The 21422-nt window shown below is 52.5% G+C and overlaps 6 protein-coding genes across 6 annotated transcripts; 5 read left to right on the forward strand and 1 right to left on the reverse strand.

Annotated features, from left to right (window-relative positions):
• Positions 1-52: 52 nt before the first annotated feature.
• Positions 53-2156, forward strand: BGZ61DRAFT_350456 (heterokaryon incompatibility protein-domain-containing protein; the record flags this gene model as incomplete). The annotated part of the gene is made up of 2 exons (XM_046240232.1): positions 53-438; positions 488-2156. The coding sequence occupies 2 exons, from the start codon at positions 53-55 to the stop codon at positions 2154-2156; spliced, it is 2055 nt and encodes a 684-aa protein (XP_046105089.1).
• A 4211-nt stretch (positions 2157-6367) lies between these two features.
• On the forward strand, positions 6368-7398 carry BGZ61DRAFT_388396 (uncharacterized protein). The gene is made up of 2 exons (XM_046242782.1): positions 6368-6623; positions 6719-7398. Exon 2 carries the CDS (start codon positions 6775-6777, stop codon positions 7231-7233), a length of 459 nt encoding a protein of 152 aa, XP_046105090.1. The 5' UTR covers positions 6368-6623; positions 6719-6774; the 3' UTR covers positions 7234-7398.
• Positions 7399-8610: 1212 nt separating this feature from the next.
• On the forward strand, positions 8611-10018 carry BGZ61DRAFT_388399 (uncharacterized protein; the record flags this gene model as incomplete). The annotated part of the gene is made up of 2 exons (XM_046242783.1): positions 8611-9180; positions 9235-10018. Coding segments are annotated over exons 1-2 (1203 nt in total), but the record flags the coding sequence as incomplete, so codon positions are not given.
• Positions 10019-12489: 2471 nt separating this feature from the next.
• BGZ61DRAFT_350211 (WD40-repeat-containing domain protein) lies at positions 12490-13038 on the forward strand (the record flags this gene model as incomplete). The annotated part of the gene is made up of 1 exon (XM_046240210.1): positions 12490-13038. The coding sequence occupies one exon, from the start codon at positions 12490-12492 to the stop codon at positions 13036-13038; it is 549 nt and encodes a 182-aa protein (XP_046105092.1).
• Positions 13039-15246: 2208 nt separating this feature from the next.
• Positions 15247-17958, forward strand: BGZ61DRAFT_493167 (glycoside hydrolase; the record flags this gene model as incomplete). The annotated part of the gene is made up of 6 exons (XM_046250613.1): positions 15247-15331; positions 15384-15545; positions 15610-15933; positions 15983-16227; positions 16277-16841; positions 17933-17958. 6 exons carry the CDS (start codon positions 15247-15249, stop codon positions 17956-17958), a joined length of 1407 nt encoding a protein of 468 aa, XP_046105093.1.
• A 309-nt stretch (positions 17959-18267) lies between these two features.
• Positions 18268-20245, reverse strand: BGZ61DRAFT_449531 (putative 3-ketosteroid-delta-1-dehydrogenase). Its single transcript, XM_046245629.1, has one exon. The coding sequence runs from the start codon at positions 20153-20155 to the stop codon at positions 18401-18403; it is 1755 nt and encodes a 584-aa protein (XP_046105094.1). The 5' UTR covers positions 20156-20245; the 3' UTR covers positions 18268-18400.
• Positions 20246-21422: the final 1177 nt, after the last annotated feature.

Raw genomic sequence — 21422 nt, forward strand, 5'->3', positions numbered from 1 at the left:
TCTCCAGGGTTCCGCAAGCTTAGTTGATGAGCTGTGGCTAAAGTCAAGAAATATGCCCCTCTGTCAACGTTGTTCCCTCCTTACGATTGAGGAACTGGTTGAGAACTTTGTGCTCTTCCACCCGAACCTCAGCGCGTTGAAGGCAAGCGCCGAAAATGGATGCGACTTCTGTTCGCTGTGCTGGAGCACACTCTACAAATCCACCATTCATACGCAGTTAGACAGTCTTCTCCGGGGTGAATCTGCCTGGCCCGAAGGAGAGAAATGGACTCCATCGATATGGCTATACGGTGGCCACTTCATTTTTAACGGTTCGTCCGGGACTTACATCGATGTTAGCTGTGGGCAGCCCTATGTTGACGGAATTTTGTCATGGGGCGAGCGGGGGCCAGATTCCAACCCGCTTCCTAGCGTGAGGGAAAGGCTGGAGGTCTACGAGTATGTGCTCTGCTTCTTTCGTCGAGGCTACATATTAACTAGATTCAAGGTTACCAGGAAGTCCTTCCAAGTACCGCCTTCGTGGGAGACGCAGCACAACGGACCAGAACCCCGAGTTTTACATCCAAATGATCCAACAGTGGTTAAACAATTGCTGTACGAATCACCGGCGATGCGACATCAGCCCAGACTACGCCATGCCCACGAGGATAATTGATGTCGGCGATTCTGCCAACGGGAAACCTGTGCGCCTCGTATCGACGCAGGGCATTCGTAACAAATATGTCGCCTTGTCGTACTGCTGGGGTGTGATTGCGACCGATATATTGACGCTCACTTCCAACACTTACGACTCCATGATGAAAGGAATCGTGGAATCGCAACTGGCAACAGCCCACCAAGAAGTCATATCTCTCACTCGCACACTCGGGATGCAATACGTCTGGATCGACGCATTGTGCATTATACAAGGCGATGTTGCGGACTGGGAGCGCGAGTCAAGGACCATGGCGCAGGTCTACGGCAACGCGACTCTCACCGTCATCGCAGGACGATCTGCAGACTCGAGGAAAAGCTTTGTTCCTAACAATCTTGCATCTTCGACGAGGCCTCGGTCGTGTCAACTGCCGATAGATGCATCCGGAAACGCGGGGACTTTGGTGGTAGACCTGCCGAGGTCAGTCGATGTAGGCCCTGTCTATACTCGAGGATGGTGCTTCCAGGAGAGGTTGAGCGGCCGACGGTGCGTCATATTTGGGGAAGAGCAGCTTCGATTCATGTGCGTGACAGACTCTTCCTTTGAGAATGGTAGACATGAACCGAACAAGACTCGCCCTTTGTTCCTACAGCCCTCCACGGCCAACACATCGTCCAAAGATCCACAAGCATTGAAGGAGCGGACTTTGCGAGAGTGGTACCTGGCCATGGAAGTCTTCGTCACATGCAGCTTGTCTAATCCACATGACATATTCGCCGCCATCACCGCCCTCGCTCAACCAGCCGCCCGCATTCTCAAGTCTCGCTATCTCGCCGGTATATGGGAATGCGATCTTGTGCGTGGTCTTCTGTGGAGACCCTGCTATACCTTTCAAGCTGGTTCGAAAGGCAAAATCCCCGTGACGCGGCCAAAGGCGACGAGACTTACCAGCGGATCTGGACCAGTCGTGCGTGCGCCGTCGTGGTCTTGGGCCGCTGTCGAAGGGCCCGTCGCGCAAGATCAATGGGAACCGACTCGTATCAAGAAACACAGAGATCCAGCATTTAAAAGAGTCCGACCCAAGACCGTGGATCCGGACCGATGGTCTGACGATACGCAGTGCGACGTAGATGCGCTACACATGCCAGTTTGCGAGCTGCAGCTTATAGGGCACGTGGCCGAAGCAGAAGTGCTGCACGATCTGGTGTCGACCTATTCGACACCGACGAAGAACTGGCGACAATCTCGCATGCCGGATGAACACGGAGTTTTACTTGCGGGCAAATCCAACCTGTGCAAGACAGAAGACGAACCCTTGGGACATGTCGTCGCGGTCGGGTTCTTCGACGTGCGTGCTGAGAGGGCCGGGGTCGAGAGCGTTTGGGTTTTGCCGCTTGTGCGGGATCGAGGTTTGATCTTGAAAAGAAATGCTGACGGTAAGTTTAGTCGGATTGGGTGGTGCTATGTGCAAAAGGACGAATGGTTTACAGGGCAGGACGAAGTTGAGGTGTGTCTGTGTTAGAGGATACTGCAGTGCGTGCGGAACCATGGGTAAATGAACTGGAGCGTCAAACACTGCTTGCGATTTAAATTTTATGTTTGCAATTGTGAATCCATATTTTTAAAGAAAAGAGTATAGTCTGTAGGCATGATCTTGTTTGTGTATTGCATAGAGGACAATTCGATGCTCGTTCTCACGCATCGCGTATCGCACTTCGGTGAGCTCCGGCCCGCTGTTGCCGTTGTCGGTGAGCGACCACCATTCACCGTCTCAACAAGACACCGAAACCAGTCTCACATGCTCCGATGCCGGTTGCCTTGTGCGGTATGCTTCATGCTCATTTCCGCCTTTTGCCGCCCGCACCAGATGACGGCGAATGGTGCGCCGTGCTGGCAAATATTGGTGAAGGGGATCTGAGTTAGTGCTCGTCGCCTACTCGGGGCGAGACTGAGCCAAGAGGGAATGCGAACCAGAATAAGGCAGTCTCTAGTGTTTAGGTGCGTGCAATGGGACGCTGATGGCATCCCTACAACCCTCCACCGCTGCTTCCCATTCTTACAAGCGCCTTACCAAGACGGGAAACTGACAGGGGCGTATATTTCTGCTCAGCCTCAACAACACGCGCACTTCACTGACACGAAGATTCGATCCGTCCAGACGATTCAACCAGGAACGCTGAAAGGAGTGTTCATATAAAGCTAGACCGGACGCTCGCCTTTGGAAGCTGCTGCCATGGAGCAGCTCAAACCAAGCATATTCGTCTTACTCTTTATTTTCTCATGAAAATTAAAAATTAAAATATCGATACACAATTTCCCTGGGAATCCTCCTACCGGAATCGGCAATCCGCGTACCATCTTGTCTCTGTCCTCAGCGAAACCGTGTTATTCGCTATGTCGGCGGTCACAGGTAATGATAGCGAGAGACTGTAGGTAATTTAATCTTTATTCTATACATCTCCACGACAAATTCCCTTTTATCATCTCTTCTAAGTCTCTTTATCGGATCAGGACCGATCGTATTCCTCGCGAATCGACGCCAAGCAGCTCTGGCCCCACGTACGGCCTCGGCCGGTTTTTAGCGGAGGTGGAGGAACCCCATCACCGTCCGCCGCCAGGATTCCAGCCAACCATGTCGATTGCTGCTGCGGTAGGCGCAGCGGAAACGCGTATCCAGAGCATCATTATGGTTGTGGAACGGTCTCTAAAATCTCCTAAAACTTGACAAGGGTGGCATCATGGTGATCTACGTCAGGGGTTTGGCACGGTGTTGAAAAGCTACCGGGTTTTGTGTGCAGGTACTTGGGTCATTTCTAGGTCCAGCCTACTTGAGTATTAGCATCACTTTCTATCACAATAGCACCAGCTAAATTCTCTATCCAACCTCTCAATCGTTGACATTTACCCACCTCGTCCCGCTCGTGGGTATACCTATCGTGTGACAGGAGAGGACTGTGCCATCCCAGGCGCTTCCTGCCAAGCCGAAGACTCAACTCCGAGGCGAACCGGTACTCAAGAATCAAGGCGGTCGGGGTGCGAGCTGGGACACGGGATGGGGCACCAAACTCCAGTCATGACATTAAAATTCCTGCCCCGCCAGAAGTAAAGCTTTCCCTACGGCCACGTTTTCCGGCTGCCAACCGACCGATTGAGGCTGTATCAGTTGCCCTCTCGGGTGGCGCCACCATGGCATCAGCGTCATCCATGCTCGTTCCACGCTGTGAACCATTCTGCAGGGTTTATCCCGTGCCTCCATAACATCTGCGGCAACCAGACAAGCAAACGAGTGGGCGCTGCACAATCACTCCTATCACCGCATCTAGCGATAAAGTCGCTTGGGTATACTATATTTTATGTTATTCTTAATCGCTTGGCATTGCTTGTCACCGCCAAGATTGGCGTCAGTACATCGCAACATGGCAATATGGGCCTCAATTACCTCCCGGGTAGGCATTTGCTTTCACAGGCTTGCGGCCCATGCATATACACATCGATACTCTTAACCAAGTCATTGCAATGAACACCGTCTCAGCTAATATGCAGTCAGAGATGATCTATCAATTATCATCTACAAGCTTAAATGGCTAATTTTTGTGCTGCTTCGACGACATATGGACAGAAGGCCATCGGATCGGCGGGTCGGGCGAGTCAATTATTTGATTCGTTGGCTGCACTACGTCTAGCGGCTATGTATGAACCCCCTTACATTGCACACTCTTGGTATCGAATGCCCTCGACGGTGGTAAAAGTCGGATCGCGATCGATCGCTGAAACTGAGACAGCATTGGATTTTTCATAGCAGTCAATGCCATTGTGGTGATCAGCCCGGAGTTTGAACAACATCACATCATGATCAGCTTCGCTTCAATGGGTACTTCGGCTGGAACCCCATCCGGTGGTGATGTGACCTGCTGGAATGGCTGGGCAGTACGATCAGGTGCCAGCTCAACTTTATCACTACAGCGAGTCAAGTGGTGCCAAAGACCACACGGAACTCATTTTCATTTCGCACAGGTAACCGATGTCGACCAGGATTTTTTTCTGTCTTATACGGTTCGCAATGGCTGGTGGCTTGTTGACGCTGGCATTGTATAGACCCCTCTCCGTCAGTAATAAAGCTAGTGCCGCGCGTGGTGGGAGTGCAGGCCCTTATAAAGTGCCGGGCCCCAGGGATGGAGCATCCCCCAGCCTCCCAGTGACCATTCTGTGCTGAACACGAGAAATTGGTTTGACAGGGCGGGATCAATTAAGCTGAGGCCGATAGTGAGCATGTTATAGCGGCTGGCGCCCAAATTAGGACCCTCGTTTATCTGGTTGGAGTCGGGGTCCGACCGTTCCGTCCTCCGAGTCCCGTATCCCGTCCCACGGGTCCTGGTGCAGTGCTCAATGCCGCTCCGGCGACAGCTGGAGAGCTGGTTTGGTGGCTGAGAGGCGCCTTGGAGCGGACCGATGTCAATGATTCGGTCGCACGTGTGGTGGCAAGTGGCTGGAACACGCGGCCGAATGTACGCCGTTGACGCAGCCAGAATGTAGCCAGGCGCACTCAGCAGGTCGCCGACGCCGAATTAGAGCCATTGTTGATCAGTTCCGTTGTAAACATGACTTAGAATTTCCCACGCTGTCTACACGAGGACCCGGAGAGATGGCACTTAGCCGGGCCCACCCGCAGTTCTAGAACAAAAACTCAGGTGAACGTTCCATCGACGGGCAAGGTTGCAATGACATCACGCAGGGTCGCCTCTGTCCCTCGCAGGCCTAGTCCCAGCCTTAACCAAGGGCGTTGGGGCGAGGTTCGGCGATGGCGTCCATGAACTCACCGAACGGGCCAGAGCCAAAATGCATGGACTGGCAAAAGGCCCTCGTGCGGTCCTCTCGTCTGGCACGGGCATCTGGGCTGATGCTAAGAATAGCCGTCAGCCTTCCCCCGTATTCCATCCACAGTGCTGTACTCAAATTGACTTAGCGGCAGCTTGACATGCCCTGGAGCGGTCAGCCAGCGGGGGCCCGGGGAGATGGTCCATTGAGGCCTGGAACGACCTGCCACTTTCTGTACTACTGCTGGATTATTGGACTAATTACTCCGTAAGTCGCTGAAGTAATGGCAATGCGCTGCCTGAGCGTGAATCCAGTGGCACAATTGACACGGCATTGTGTCGGAGCTGGGCGCAGAGCTTACGAATTGACTGTTGAAGCAGCCAACCCAATCTTAGACCTCTGTAACATTGCGGCTACACAACACGGCGCAGCACAGCACAATACTACCATCTCCCAACGGAGCTGAGCTGAACCCAAGCCTGGGTCTGTCTGGCATGTCCCTTACTTGAGACTATGTCATTAGCCCGCCCAATTTGCGGGGTTGACTGAACTTCCCGACTGGGCTTCGGCAATAGCACCCGGCCTAGCGTTGAGCGTCGAGAATACGAGGTGCTGAGCTGCTGACTTCACCCGTTTGGGGCAATGGCTGTTGTTTTCTGCTGACCATGGTCGAAGCCAATTGCAAATCTGGCCGAATATTGGAACACCGCAACCCTAATGACTCCAATTACCCGATTAGAGCCAAGTAACGCAACGAAGGCAGGCCTTTTTTACCCTTCCGCGAGTCTCGTGGTTCCCCTAAACGGCAAGACTCGCAAAAAGCCACCCTGCGATGGTCCGTCCGGAGTGCCCGGCGGGGCCGCTCGAGCTGGCTGGGCCGGTGGCAATGGCATTGTCCCGCACAGATCGACTGATGGGGCGGAGGAATACGAGATCCGGCAAGTCGCCGACCACGCTCCTGTTGCCAGACACAGTGAAGGCGGTCGCAGTAAGACAGCAGCACGCTGGGGAGCTACTTTCTCGACACGAACACTTCGCTCGGGCCTGGTAAGCGGAGCGGAGTCGGGCGGTGGAGCCAGGACATGCCGGGGCCCCGAGACTCAACGGGTCGTCCAAAGTCAGCTCGCAAGGCATCACGATCTAAAATGGATACCTCTATGTCCTCAACATTAAGGTATATATAGACCACTTGTGTTCCTCTTCGTCAGACTTTTCTTCCCATCATCAACACACTCATCTACACACTCACACTCTCACACACTTCAACAGCTTCTTCCATCTACTCTTCTACCTGCTCTCTTCAGCAAACCCAACAAACCGCCAACATGCAGTTCTCCGCCGCTTTCCTCGCTACCATCCTCTCGGCCACCACCGTCTTCGCGGCTCCCGCCCCTGCTGGCGAGGCCGTCTCCATGATGGCCAAGGGCCCCCAGTGGACCTTCCAGGGCCTCAACCGCAAGTGTGACACCGCCGACAAGACCTGCACCTGGAACTTCAAGATCAACACCGGCGCCGCCGCTGCCACCAGCTGCACTTACGTCGTCAAGAGCGCCAAGGCCACTCCCAAGGCCTCGCGCTCCAGCGGCGGCCCTTCCAAGTGCGGCGACTTCACCATCACCTCCGGCTGGAGTGGCCAGTTCGGCGAGGGCAACGGCTTCACCACCCTCTCTGTTGTCAGCAACAGCAAGAAGCAGATCGTCTGGCCCGCCTACACCGACAAGCAGCTCGCCGGCGGCAAGACTGTCAAGCCCGACCAGGCTTACGCTCCCGCTGCTCTCCCTTAAGCGACGACGATGACGATTCCCACGACGGTTGGATACAATTAATTGGCACCATTCTTTATACAGAAGCAGGCAAAGGGATATAGGCATAACTATAATTCTAGTACACAAATATACATCTCAGACATCGGATTTCTCTGTCCGGGTTAGCAATAATCTGAGTTTTCCAAAACTTACCGTTCCCAATGAGTTCTATATTTAAAAATATGTCATTGTGAGTAAGCCGATTATTCTTGGCGTCATATAAATGTCTCAGCTCTGGAATGTGATATCGAGCGTCCGCAGATTTGCACAAAGTGGAGTGCATTTGTACATACCCGAGATAGTTAATGATCTCAACATGGATGATGGACATGCGCTACAGTGGGAAGCATAAAGTCCTGGTCCAAAATAGCGCGCTGTGTCCAGCTTAAAGATCCATACAGACTTTAAGCCTGTTTCTTAAGATGGTATTAAATTATATTATGATGCAGCTTAATGGTGCGCAACGCAGCACTATCGTGCCTGCTTTACAAGAGGACTTCGTGCATCCCACTAGGTATAGTAGCCCCGAAAAAAAAAGGATATAAATCAGGGCACTATTTACGAAGTAGAGACGGCACCCAATCAATCCCACGTGCCTGGATTCGCAGTTGGGAGTCCACTCAGGCGTCCCACGCTGTTGAACAAGGAACATCCGGAATACGTGAGCTTTAGTGGGGCGTTCCACTTTTCCAGTTTCACACACGTCTCTCGCTACCCTACAGGCCCTATAAAAAGTTAAACCGAGCAGCTCAAAATCTATCGTGGCGGGTCTGGCAATATTACTATTTGTATTCCCCTGTTAGCATACATTTTTGTTTCCAAAATTATCGTGATCTATTTTATTGTTGGTCTGGGTGATCGTAACAGATTTGTACGAGCAAGCTATCCCCAGATACTTGGATTTCACACTCCGCAGAAGTTGTTTACTCGACATTATTTTACCCACTGTATCACTTAGGGCCTATTATGAAAATATACAATTGGAGCAAACCATCCAAAACACTGTGATACAATTATTCACATTATTTAAAACCAGAAGAGTAGAGCGGAAGGATCTAGGGATTGCGCTTCGCCGTTCACGCTCTCGGTGCTCGGACTGTAAGCTAGGTACTTTGGATTGAGCTAGACTTAGAATGCACATGTATACGATGTCTGGTTTAGTAATATTCGCACACTCGTATTGTCATCACCGCTTCTTACTCTTAAGGAGAAGGCAATTGAAACGAACCTCAAGTCATTTCGTCTGACATGCACGGCTTATCATGCTGCTCTCTATGTGGCCGATCAGGCTGCCAGAAGTGACGTTTCCATGCATTCAGCTCCCAAGGACATAAAGTCCCGTGACTCGTTGGGCCGCCTTATTCTTCACAAACCACTCAACTCGGATTTTGTCCATCTTGGCACCTACCTCAGGGCCTGCGCAGCTCTTGCGAACCCGTCTGGAGTATCTCTTTGAAGTGCGGTCCTCACAAGACCCACAGTCCGCCGGTCCTCTCATACAATCGCCATGGAGGCAGTTGGGGTCGCCGTCAATCTCCTCACCGTCATTGACATGACGGCGAAGGTCGGTTTGCTCTGCTTTCAGTATGGCCGGGATGTCAAACATGCCAAAGCCGATATCGATCGACTTCACACTGTCGTCACCAATCTCCAGAAGACGTCAGAGAGCGTCCAGAAATTGCTACAGGGCCCTAACGGGGCGCGTCTTGAGAGCTCACAGAATCTGGCCACTGGGTTGCACCTCAGTCTCTCGCAGCTTGAAGCGCTGGAGGAGAAGCTCAAACCTCGGACGTCGAAGAAATTAATGAGTCGGGTGGGATTCTGTGCTTTACAGTGGCCGATTCAAAAACGTGAGGTTGACAGGTTCATTCAAGAACTTGGACAACAAACGGAAATCATTTCTTTAGCACTCCAAGCAGACCAGACGTAAGTACTTCATTGCATTGTACTAAGCCGCAGACTAAGGATGTGGCTCTATAGGACTGTCCTCCTTGGAGTCGATCAAAAGATCGCTGTCATCGACCAAAAAACAGTGCTAAACACGCTGCCTATTGCCGAAGGTGCTTCCTTCGACTCCCGCGAGGAGGAGCATAATCCGACATGCCTTCCAGAAACACGCGTCGCCCTCCTCAGCCACATATCTAAATGGGCTGATGACCCCCAAGCTGCGGATATATTCTGGCTTAATGGGGTAGCTGGAGTCGGAAAGTCTACGATATCTCGAACCATTGCTCGCAATTTCTCCCAGTCCAGCTACCTTGGAGCCAGTTTCTTCTTCAAAAGAGGCGAGGCTGACCGAGGAAACCTGTCCAAATTCTTCACAACAATAGCTTCTCAGCTAGTACGAGTCGAACCGAGTCTCGCACCTCACATCAAAGAAGCAATCGACAAAGACCCGATGATTTTTGGAAAAGCGTCGCGAGAGCAGTTTGAGCAGCTCATCATGCGTCCTCTTTCCCATATTGCCCAAGAGCATCATAAATCAGTGCCGGTTGTCATTGTCATTGATGCACTTGACGAGTGCGAACGGGACGCTGATATCAAGTTCCTCATCGACGGCCTGTCTCGTGCGACGTCAGTGCAGTCCCTTCGATTGAGGATAGTCGTTACCAGCAGGCCAGAACTGCCTATACGCCTTGGATTTGACGCGTTGGGTACCCACCAACAAATAATCCTCCACAAACTGCCGCCACCCGTAATTGAGCATGACATATGCGTCTTCCTACAGCATGAGCTTGCGATCATCAGACGCGATTACAATCGATCCGTATCAAACAAGCAGCGACAGCTACCGATCGATTGGCCCGGAGAAGGGGATATACAGATTCTTGTGAGAAAGGCAACACCTCTCTTCATTTTTGCAGCCACTGTTTGCCGTTTCCTCGCCGATCGCCGATGTGGACACCCCAATGAACTTCTTCGAGAAGTATTGGACTTCAAGACAGATCGCCAAGAAGAAAAGCTAGATGCAACATACCTGCCGATCTTAAATAAGATGGTAGCTGGCTTGTCCACTGATCAGCAGGGGAGGGTCGTGCAGCGATTCCGCCAAATTGTTGGATCAATCGTGATCTTACTCAGTCCCCTTACAATCTGCGCTCTCAGCAAAATTCTCGGCATCTCAGAAGACGATGTCGATAACCAACTGTCCATGCTACATTCTGTCCTGAACGTACCTACGTCAGTCGATGCTCCTGTGCGGTTGCTCCACCTATCGTTCCGGGACTTCTTAGTAGATCCTAGGAAGCGTGGCGTAAACATGTTCTGGATGGATGAGAAGCAACTTCATTCTCAGGTGGCTGTAAACTGCCTGCGGGTTATGAGCGATTGTCTACGAAATGACATCTGTGGACTCAAGAACCCGGGAGCATGCCGTTCCTCTATCGATGAGCATGTGATAACGTCCCGGCTTCCAGCAGAGGTGCAATACGCCTGCCTTTATTGGGCTGATCATACAAAGCAGGCAGGTATGACTGTTGAGGATGTTGGCGACGTTTACACTTTTCTCTCGATCCATTTTCTCCATTGGGTAGAAGCATTGAGCCTTATGGGAAGGTCCTCGGTATGCAGAAAGACCATTCACATATTACGGTCGGTCCTCAGTGTACGGATTCCACCCAATTCTGTTTTTGGCGTAGACTAACCGACTTACAGCCCGGAAAAAGTCCATTAACTTCGGAGTTCTTGCAAGATGCTGAGCGGCTGATCCTTGCCAACATTCAAGCCATCGGTTCTACGCCGCTTCAGATATACTCCTCCGCACTTGTATTTACGCCGAAAAAGAGCGTGATAACAAGGATGTTTCAGCACCAAGTTCCCGAATGGATTTCTCTCACCACAGAGACCGAAGACAATTGGGACCATTGTCTCCAAATTTTGGATGCCTTTCCTGACATGGTGACATCGGTAGCGTTCACTCCCGATTCTGCACTTGTCGCCTCGGCCTCGAAATATGGGCATATCCGACTCTGGAGCATCGATGGTGGCGAATGTATCCAAGAGATCCATGTCGATGAGGGTTGGCTGACTTCGGTTGTATTCTCGCCTGATTCAACGCTCATTGCGTCGATATCGGAACCGAATCACAGCGTGTCAATCTGGCGTGTGAGCACTGACGACCGTATCCAACATCATTACGGCCATTCTGACTTCATAGCATCGGTCGCATTCTCCCCCGACTCAACGCTCGTTGTTTCGGCTTCTTGCGATTCTACTGTCCGGCTTTGGCGGCTAGGTAGTGATGAGTGTGTACGAGAACTAAAGGGTCATTTGAAAGCGGTTGAGGCTGCTTTATTCTCGCCCGACTCGGCATTTATAGCGTCGGCGTCACACGATAGCACCGTGCGGATTTGGAAGGTTGATACAGGCGAATGCGTTAAAGTATTTGAAGGCCATACGGATTCAGTACTGGCCATATCATTCTCGCCTGCCTCAGCCCAGTTGTTATCTGCTGGCAAGGATGGGACCGTACGACTCTGGCAGGTTCCAACCGGTGAGTGCATCCAAGTATTTGAGGGTCATCGGGACTGGGGGACGGCGATTGCATTCTCATCCGACTCGAAGCTGATTGCGTCATCATGCCATGGTCCTACGATACGACTCTGGCGGGTCGGAAGTGGGGAGTGTGTACAGGAAATGAAAGGTCACGACAGCTGGGTGGCCTCAATCGCTTTCTCACAGGACTCGAGTCGACTTGTATCAAGCTCCCAGGACAAGTCTGTGCGTCTTTGGCAAGTTGGCAGCGAGTATTCTCGAGAAGGAGAGAGGCCTGGGAAGACAGTGACGTCCATCGCAACCTCTCCCAACTTGAAGCTTCTTGTCGCGTCCTCGAACGGCGCAGCACCGCAGCTCTGGGACCTGACCAGTGGGAGATACATGAAAGACCTTCATGGGGATGGGAACTTGGTGGTATTTGCACCCGACTCCAACCACATAGCGTCAATCTTGGACAACAAGATTTTGGTGTGGAGGGCTGATACCGACAACCTCAATGAACTACAGGGGCATCTGCACCGAGTGCAGTCAGTTGCATTCTCACCCGACTCAGTTTTGATGGCTTCAACCTCGTACGATGAGGCCGTCCGGCTCTGGCGCGTTGATACTGGGGAGTGTATCCAGGAACTGAGAGAACTCGGCAACTCGATATTTTCGGTGACCTTTTCAGCTGACTCGAAATTGGTAGCGATGGGACCTAGCGCAGATCTACACATCTGGCAGATTTCGAATGGCGAGAACATGCTTCTAAAACGGCATACGCGTGTTGTCACTGCAGCTGCATTCTCTCCCAACAACGATCTCCTGGCTTCAGGTTCTCACGACAACACCGTTGTACTTTGGTGGGTTCTCACTGGCAAAGTGATTCAACAACTGGAAGGCCACGTAGACGGGATAACTGCGGTCGCATTCTCGCCGGACTCGACCTTCGTGGCCTCTGCGGCGGATGATAAGACTGTGCGGCTTTGGCGGATAGATGGCGGAGAGTGCATACATGTGATTCATATTGGTAACACGACGTCGCAGCTTCGATTTGAGCCTAGCGGGGCACTCCTTCATACAGATGTTGGCGCGATCTCAATTGATCACGCCTCGTCGATTGCTGGTCGCTCTGGCTATGGGATCAGCGAAGATCGCTGCTGGATTACCTGGCAAGGAAAGAAGGTGCTTTGGCTCCCGGCATCATACCGTCCGCGTTTGTCAGCCGTTGCTAGATCCACGGTTGCAATTAGGAACAGATCAGGGAGAATGCTGATGATGAAACTCGCCGTTGAGGAGCTGCTGAACTGAGACGGGATTTTGGCTTACTACCTCCGTATAAAACCGAGGGTTTGATGTGGTTCATCTTTGAGCCGAGATGGCTGTCACGAATTCGGGGCGACGTACTCCGTACTTCGTAGTGCATAATATCAGGATGAATTTACGTACATATTTTTTCCCGCGTATTTGAGCTGGACTGTCGGAGCAGTGCATTGGCGGTTTCACAAACTCGCTTGCTCTGAACATGGCCCGTCCAAGCAATGTCCCAGCGAGGCGCCAAGAAGTAGCGCCAAGAGGGATTGCCAAGACGAAGCGCCAAAGGGAAAATAGCCAAGCCAGCCACGGTCGACCTGAGGGCCATCTCTTGTGCAGAAACCTGCTCGAATGGTACGCAGACGCGCAGCCTTCGGCCAGATATCGAGTCCCGAGGCGCCGTCTTGACACAGAGGGTTTCTGGTGACGCACACCCACGTTTCGGGAGAATAAGGTAATATTTAAGCATACCAGGGGCCACCGGTCGCTGTGTGTCGTGCTGTCACTGGCTGGTGCAGTGGAGGATGTGCCCGAGTTGTTGTGGAGGGGGGCCAGCGGATTGAAGCCACTCCTGTCTCCGGCTCGTCGCTGGGACGCAGGGGGCCAGTTCCAGGGCGTCCAGGGGAGAAACAGGGGGTTGCTCGGGGCGTAATTAAAGTTAAGTTTAGTGCCGTGTCCGCTGGGGAGCGTAAATGAGATAGAGTCTTGGAGATGGAGTCAATGTCCGGACGGTTCGGGCGGGGAGTATTGGCCCCATGTCACTGAGCAGGTATTCGTCTTTACTACTGAGCCCTGAAACGTCATTACTGGAGCACTGAGCTGTGATTACTGGAGCGTTAAGCAAGGGGGAATGCGCTAGGTGACGCTGTGGCTCCCATTCCCAGCCCCTGCCAAGTCTGCCAAGCCTATAAGCTTGCCCACAACCTGCAATGGCGTCTCACGAGCCAGACTCTCAATGTCCGTTACGGGGGATTCACGCTGCTCCTCATCTTGCCAAGATGCGCAGATACCTGGCGGAGGCAAAGACGACCCCTTTTGCTTCCCCAGTTGTTCGGGCTGTGTTCTCTGGTGCTAATGAGGCCAGCCGCATTCTGGCACTTTGGCGGCTCGCGCCAGGGCATCCATCCAGCCACTATTGAGGGCCGGCCAGTAATCAATTCCTCCCTGTGTGCTTCGTACTCTGTACGACCGACATCCAAACCGCCAAACGGATGCTCATCTTAAGGATCAACAGAGAAGGACGCGTAATCCGCCCTAGCCCATCTTCCGGTGCACCCGGTGGCCCGGAAAAGGCCCCTCCCGGAAGATAGAGCTGCTCCCTGGTCGCCGAGTTGCAGCCACAAGCTGCTTGACGATCCGTAGACCGACAGCACGTGGAGTGTTTCTTGATCCGGCCTCCGCGTTTCGCCATGTCCCGATGATGCACTTCTGCGGCTCGACCGTCGACGGATGGCCCCGGATAACCTCCTGGCTCTCAGAATCCGCATCACCGCAATTCCAATTTCCCCAGGGCCGCCGACCTGTGAATCAATTACGTGGCTTGCCTGTCGCTGGCCGCCAAGACTCGCTCATGTCTTGGCCCTTGCTTCGCCCACCCGCCAGACCAGCCAGGGACGGGCCACCGCCTGCTAGTAACAATCACGCAGTAATTGAATACGCGCTTGGTGTCTTGGACTCTGCGGATCGCTCTCGCTCTCGTTGGGGATTGGCCTGGCCGCTTCGCAGCGTCTTCATGCCAACGGCTGGCTCAGACTGCCAAGCGCCTACCGAAAGCCTGCCAAGCAACTATGTATTGCGACTGGGGATGCACTGCCCCGATGCCCAGAAGCTTGGCTCGTACCAAGTCGTAGTTTACTGGTGACCGTGTCAGCGCTTTGTTTGGCCAAGACTTTTGCGCACTTGAAAGACCTGGGGTGCCATCCCACTCGTGACCGTTCCTTTGACATCTTCTCGTGATTTAGAGACCTCTTCTACTCTTCTCATCTTCGCCTTGCTCCGTGGTTTTGTAGGACTTCATGGCCGGTTTGGAACTCGACTTGGACTCTCTTCCCATCTCAATCGCTTTGGGGGTGGTCTTATCTAGGTTTTCTTAATTCATCTCTCTCATTTACTCCGATTTCGCTCTCTCCGCCTCTCGATCCCGCTCTCTCGACGATTCAATCTGCTTCTTTCAGTTCTCGCCCCTCATTCATTTTCGAATTCAACATGCGTTCACCCCAGGCCGGGCTCCTCCTCGGAAGTCTCCTCTTCCAGTCCGCCGAAGCCCAATACTACAAGATTAGCACCAAAGGTAATACACCTCATCGGCCGTCCTCGGTCAAAACTAACACGTGCTCTCCCAGATGAGATTCGCGACGCGGCCCGGACCTTAGCCTACGATCTTATGCTTCAGTACGATGGAAACCAGACCGGCAAGATTCCCGGCATTCTACCCGGACCGCCTACCGAATACAAGGGCGATTATTACTGGTGGGAGGGAGGTGCTATGATGGGAACTTACGTCGGTGCGTCGATATCCCGACCAGTCATGCTGGATCCCCCGAAAGACGGAGAACTAAGTGAGAACAGACTACTGGAAGTTGACTGGTGACACGAGTTACAACGATGTCGTTATGGAAGGGATTTTGCATCAAACCGGCGAAAATGCAGATTTCATGCCCTTGAACCACACAGCATCCCTGGGAAATGACGATCAAGGCTTCTGGGGCATGACGGCCATGCTGGCGGCTGAAAACAAGTTCCCCAATCCTCCAGATGACAAACCCCAGTGGCTGGCACTCGCACAAGGTGTCTGGGCGACCCAAGCAGCACCCGGACGACACGATGAGACCTGTAACGGTGGTTTGAGATGGCAGGTTCCATTTTCCAACGCCGGATACAACTACAAGAACAGTGAGTCTTCTCCAGCGCCATCAACGACTGCGACTAACTTATTATATAGCAATCGCGAATGGATGTTTCTTTAACATTGGTGCTCGGCTTGCCAGGTACACCGGAAATTCGACATACGCCGAGTATGCTGAGGAGACTTGGGATTGGCTATGGAAGGTCGAATACATCGACCACGAGACTTATCAAGTATACGACGGCGGTCACGTTGAGCACAACTGCACCGACGTAAACAAGGCCACCTTCTCTTACAACGCCGCCATCTTACTCCAGGGATCGGCATTCATGTACAATTTTGTCAGTGTAACGACTCATTTGCCCCTACCCGCAGCTAACACTCGAACAGACCGATGGCGATGAGGTTTGGAAAAGCCGTGTCGACAAGCTCCTCGACTCGCTGCTCAAAAACTTCTTCCCTAAGGACATCGCTTACGAAATCCCCTGCGAAGGCCGCCAGGGAGCCTGCTCAACCGACATGCTTTCGTTCAAGGGATACGTCCACCGGTGGCTCTCCGTCGTGACGCAGATCGCCCCCCACACCAAGGACAAGATCCTCCCCGTGCTCGCCACGTCAGCCCTGGCCGCCGCCAATCAGTGCACCGGCGGCGAATCCGGTCGCGTGTGCGGCTTCTACTGGAGTGGCGGAGTGTTTGTCGATCCGGCCGTGGACGAAACGAGCGGTGCCGGCGAGGCTATGAGCGTGCTTGCCGCCGTGTCCAGCCTGCTGATCGAAGACGCCGACCCGCCGGTGACGAACAAGACGGGTGGCATTTCGAAGGGCGACCCCAATGCCGGAAAGAACAGTCACGACATGCCAGAACTGCGAAAAATCACTGGAGCAGACAGGGCCGGAGCGGGTATCCTCACGGTTTTGCTTCTCGGCGGTGCAACCGGCGCCTTTTTATGGATGAGTGTGTTTGATTAGGGGGAATATCGGCGTTGTTTTAAACTAGGTACTGGGAGCGGAAGGCGTTCATCACACAGCAGAAATGGCTCGTTCTGGTACGGGATCATGGGGAATCTGCAACTGCAACATCTTTTCTAGCATGTTTTGTAACCATGGCGGGATCAATACCCAGCGGTTGTCCAAGAGAATATCAAATACTTGACAAATTACAAACTTTTATACAATTTGCGCACTGAATCCGTGGAATGTCGACTAATTCATAAGTAACCGACACCTGGGCCTTCTCGCCTTCAGTCGACGGTTGCAGCTGGGCCGGTTTAGCTAAGCGGAAATAGAAAAAGTGAATACCTATGGGAATCAAGTACAAGAACATCCGGATTCAGTACCTGCAATTGATATTTGACGACTAGCTTTCGCATCCCTGTTGCTTCGTCCACATTCGATGAGTCATGCGCCAATCACTTGAAGATGTTGAAGACGCTGGTTGCGCTCTCACCTTCGAAGTTTAGTTCGAAGCTCGCTTGGAGAAGGGATGGCTAGCTTTGTCAATGCCTGCATGGAGAATGGTCTTGCCTTCTTCCTAAACGGCATGCAATTCCTCGTCGGTCTTGGCCGCGTACAGTCGCTCCAGAAGTTCGGCAAAGTTAGAGCAGAGCTCCTCACCTCCCATATATGTGCCGGTATGGTTGTTCTCGTCGGGTGCTCGAAGGCCGTCCATGCGGCTTAGGGCTTCGGGCAACCCGCTAGTGAACCGGCTACGGTTGGGACAGGTCGGCCGGGCAGGGGCTATTGCCTCGTCGTCGGAGTCTTCAAGATCGATGCTCAGGAAATATCACCGTGTCGAGCAGGCTGTGGATAGTTCGATATTATTATTGATTTCCTTAAAGATTATATTTAGAAAATCTCTATAATTTTTTAGATATATTCCCCGACAGTAAGCTCGAGAAGCATAGAGCGAAATGGACTTGGACTTCCCTGGGATTTACTAGAAGGTCTAGATTATGCCTTTTTGGAATTTTCTTCGGATTTCTATGGGAGATTGAGCAGAAGGATTTCTATACGCATTAAATATTAAGTAGATCTAAAACAATGAAGTGGAAGATGAATCTCTAGATAGATAGAATCTCCTTTATAATTATATTAGTTTATTTATAAATCTAGCGAGAATTTAGAAGTGTTTAAGTATCTTAATTCTTTCTACACACAACAGTTGGCACGCTGGACAAGGGACGAGTCTCTTTTACTTCTTTTTGTGGTGGCTCTGAAGCTATCTAGCAGATGAAATAAACGTCTGTGTGCTTGAAATTTATATCATATCATAAATGTCGACAGTCTCGCAGATACGTTGTGTTGCCAAACATGGGCTTATCGACTACGTCCAGCACTGAGATGGACGACGGTATGACCGTGGAACAGTTCGACGGATGATTCCAGAGGTTAACGTGAAATTTATTGATGACTAGATCTAGAAAGGGAATCATTATATACTGGCCAGGCGTGCTGTTCGGCTTGCCCCGTTCAAACCTACATGTTGAGGCTGGATAGAGAATGGATGAGAACCCATCAAAGGAGCGATCGCGTCACTGGTGCGGGCTCTCCCGCATGACCAAGCAACTCTTCTGCAATGCCTCTTCCGGCAGCTCTGCCTGAAAAGATGCAACCTCCCAGGAACGTTCCTTCGAGCGAGTTATACCCGTGAACACCGCCTCCGCCAAAGCCAGCAGCCTCGCCGGCCGCATATAGTCCCGGGAATTCCGACCCATCCGCCTTCATGACATTGCTACTCAAGTTGGTCTCGATGCCGCCCAGCGTCTTGCGCGTCAGCAGGTTCAGCCGGACTGCGATCAGCGGGCCGTGTGCCGGATCTAATAACTTGTGCGGGGGTGCAACGCGACTTCTCCCATCCGGCCAGTACAATCTGGCGTTGTTTATGAGCATTGCTTGGGCGTCCTTGGAGTAGGGATTGTCCATCTGGCCATCTCGAGTTTCGACGGTTTCCTTGATATCGTCGAAATCTAGCTCAGGGCCGCGTCCCTTGGCCAGCTCGTTCATTCCCTTCACGAGCTCTTCGAGCGTGTCGCGGACGATGAAGTCCTCGCCATGCTTCTGGAAGTTCTGCACCGGTATCGTTCCCTTCTTGCCAAACACGCGCTGGAGGAGGAACTGGATGATGCTCTTGTTGGACAGATCGGGGTTCTGCTCCGAGCCGGACAGAGCGAATTCACGCGCGACGATGGTTTGGTCGAGGATGAACCACGAGTAGTCGTATCCAGTGCTGCAAATGGCCTTCAGCGTTCCGAGCGTGTCTGTGCCCGGGAACAGATAGGGCGGTAGACGCTTGCCGGTGGCATCCAGCCAGAGAGATGACGGCGCAGGGAGAATGCGAATGCCGTGGTCGGGCCAGATTGAGTCCCAGTTGCGAAGGCCCTCGACGTAATGCCACATCCGGTCGCGGTTGATGACATTTGCACCAACGGCCTCAGTGATTCCAATCATGCGCCCGTCGACATGCGCCGGGACGCCGACGACGAAGGTCTCAGGCACCTTGGGTCCTAGTCGGTCGACGGGCCATGCTGCCTTTACGGCCTCGACATTTCCGCCAATTCCACCGGATGAGACCAAGACTGCCGACCCGTATAGCTCAAACTTGTCGGCCTCGACGCGCGATGTTTTGACTCCCCTAGCTTGCTTATCCTCTTCCAACACACGTCCACGCACTCCAACTGCTCTTCCCTTCTCGTCGACAATGATCTCATCTACCGCGTGGCGAAACCTGAATGTTATGGTTCCCTTCTCCGCAGCCTTGAGAACGGGGTCCCGGAAGATCCTCACAACCTCCGGCCCCGCTCCCCATGAGACATGGAACCTCGGCACCGAATTGCCGTGGCCATCAGCTCTTCCGTCTCCTCTCTCGGCCCAGCCGACATTGAACAGGAAGCCCAATCCTCTGGCCTTGACGTAGCCCTCCATGCCTTCCTCTCCGTCTTTGGAGGCGGCAAAGTTCACAAAGGCCTCGGCCCACTTGATCGGCCAGTGGTCCTCACCGTCGGCGCGATCAAACTGCGCGCTCCCGAACCAATCGCGCATGGCCAGCTCGCGCGAGTCTTTGATGCCGGTGCGTCGCTGCTGGGCGCTGTCGACGATGAACAAGCCGCCCAGCGACCAAAAGGCCTGGCCGCCGAGATTGGCCTCATTTTCCTGGTCGACGATGATGGTGGGGATGCCGCGCTGGACGCCGAGCTCAAAGGCCGCCACCAGACCAGCCAGGCCGCCGCCGACAATGATGACGGGCTTCTGGTCCGTCGCGTCTGAAGACATGATTGAATGCTGAATCAATCGCAGGAGCTGTGGAGACGTGTGTTGCGTAGTTGGGGAATGGAAGCAGGAAATAGGCGTCCCAGTTCTCACATGTTGTAGAGTTCAAGTATTTAATACGGACCACGCTAACTTCCGAGGCTCTGGGGTAAACTCCGCATTTGTTGCCGTCGGCGTCTATGGAGAAACCCCGCCTCAGAACGGTGTTACCACCCAGATGCGGCCGGAAGCCCCGGCATATTGGCCTATTTCGGGCTCGTGGTGTGATGTGCCTTGGCTTGATCCGTGGCGCAGTTAAAAAGAGCGTATTCCGTCGTCACAAATATTACTTCCGTTTCTGAGAATCGCTGACGTCTCCTATCTAACTTTGGGAATTCATTGAGCGTGTTTCACTTGTTGTTTCAGGAGACGCACATGTGATGGGCCCTAATTAGAGTTCAATGGTTGAGCTATGGTTGAGATTTCCGCGTCAGGATCCTCCAACGGTCTGTGGTCGATTGACTGTGGCCTTTGATCCAGGTTATGAGTGTGGAACAGCGGCCGTCGCGGCTTGTGAAATTCATCACTTCGGCTATCACTGCTACCATGCAAGTATCCGGAACATTTGATGCTACTACTATATTGGATGCCGTTGTATTACTGGCCGGGGGTGCGCTGATAGATGGTATATGTGTTGTACGCCGTGTTTCCCTGGACTCTTCTGGCTACAAAGAAACATGAGAAACTTATATAGTGTCCGGAACATCAGATGAACAGGATAGCGCACATAAAAATATTCGGTTTAATTACAAGCAAAAATGGCAAAGGAAAGTCCCCGCATGCTATGACATGCACGAGTCCTCCAGCCAAGCTTAGGGGCTATAGGCAGCCACAACCGAAAGGAAGATGCTCTGCGAGATAAACCAGTGAAGGATGCCAGATAGAATAGTAAAAGGAACACCAAGTCGGTATGGTAGCTGAAGAAAGTATGTACTTCTTTAGCTTCCCTTGCGGTGAGTCCTTACCAGAGGTATCAAGAGACTGTCGGAAGTCTAAGGTCATCAACATCCTATAAGACTGACCCCAAGACCATCGCTAAACAAAAATATCAAAAGATTTCATATCACCCACCTGATCACTCAGATCGCTGAATGCAGCAAGGAAATATTAGCCAACTACTCACTTGACTAAAGCTGGAGTTATCTAATATGGGCCATCGCTTCAGTGTTTCCGGTGGGAGTTTTAGCGCTCTCTGTATCCATGAACCGGGAAGTTTCATGATTGATCTGTG

The sequence above is a fragment of the Ilyonectria robusta genome (assembly GCF_021365365.1).
Source record: "Ilyonectria robusta strain PMI_751 chromosome Unknown BGZ61scaffold_8, whole genome shotgun sequence".
NCBI lineage: Eukaryota > Fungi > Ascomycota > Sordariomycetes > Hypocreales > Nectriaceae > Ilyonectria > Ilyonectria robusta.

Bases quoted from the DNA above. Each gene is read 5' to 3' on its own strand.
- BGZ61DRAFT_388396 (XM_046242782.1), top strand. From the start codon at position 6,775: ATGCAGTTCTCCGCCGCTTTCCTCGCTACCATCCTCTCGGCCACCACC.
- BGZ61DRAFT_449531 (XM_046245629.1), bottom strand. From the start codon at position 20,155: ATGTCTTCAGACGCGACGGACCAGAAGCCCGTCATCATTGTCGGCGGC.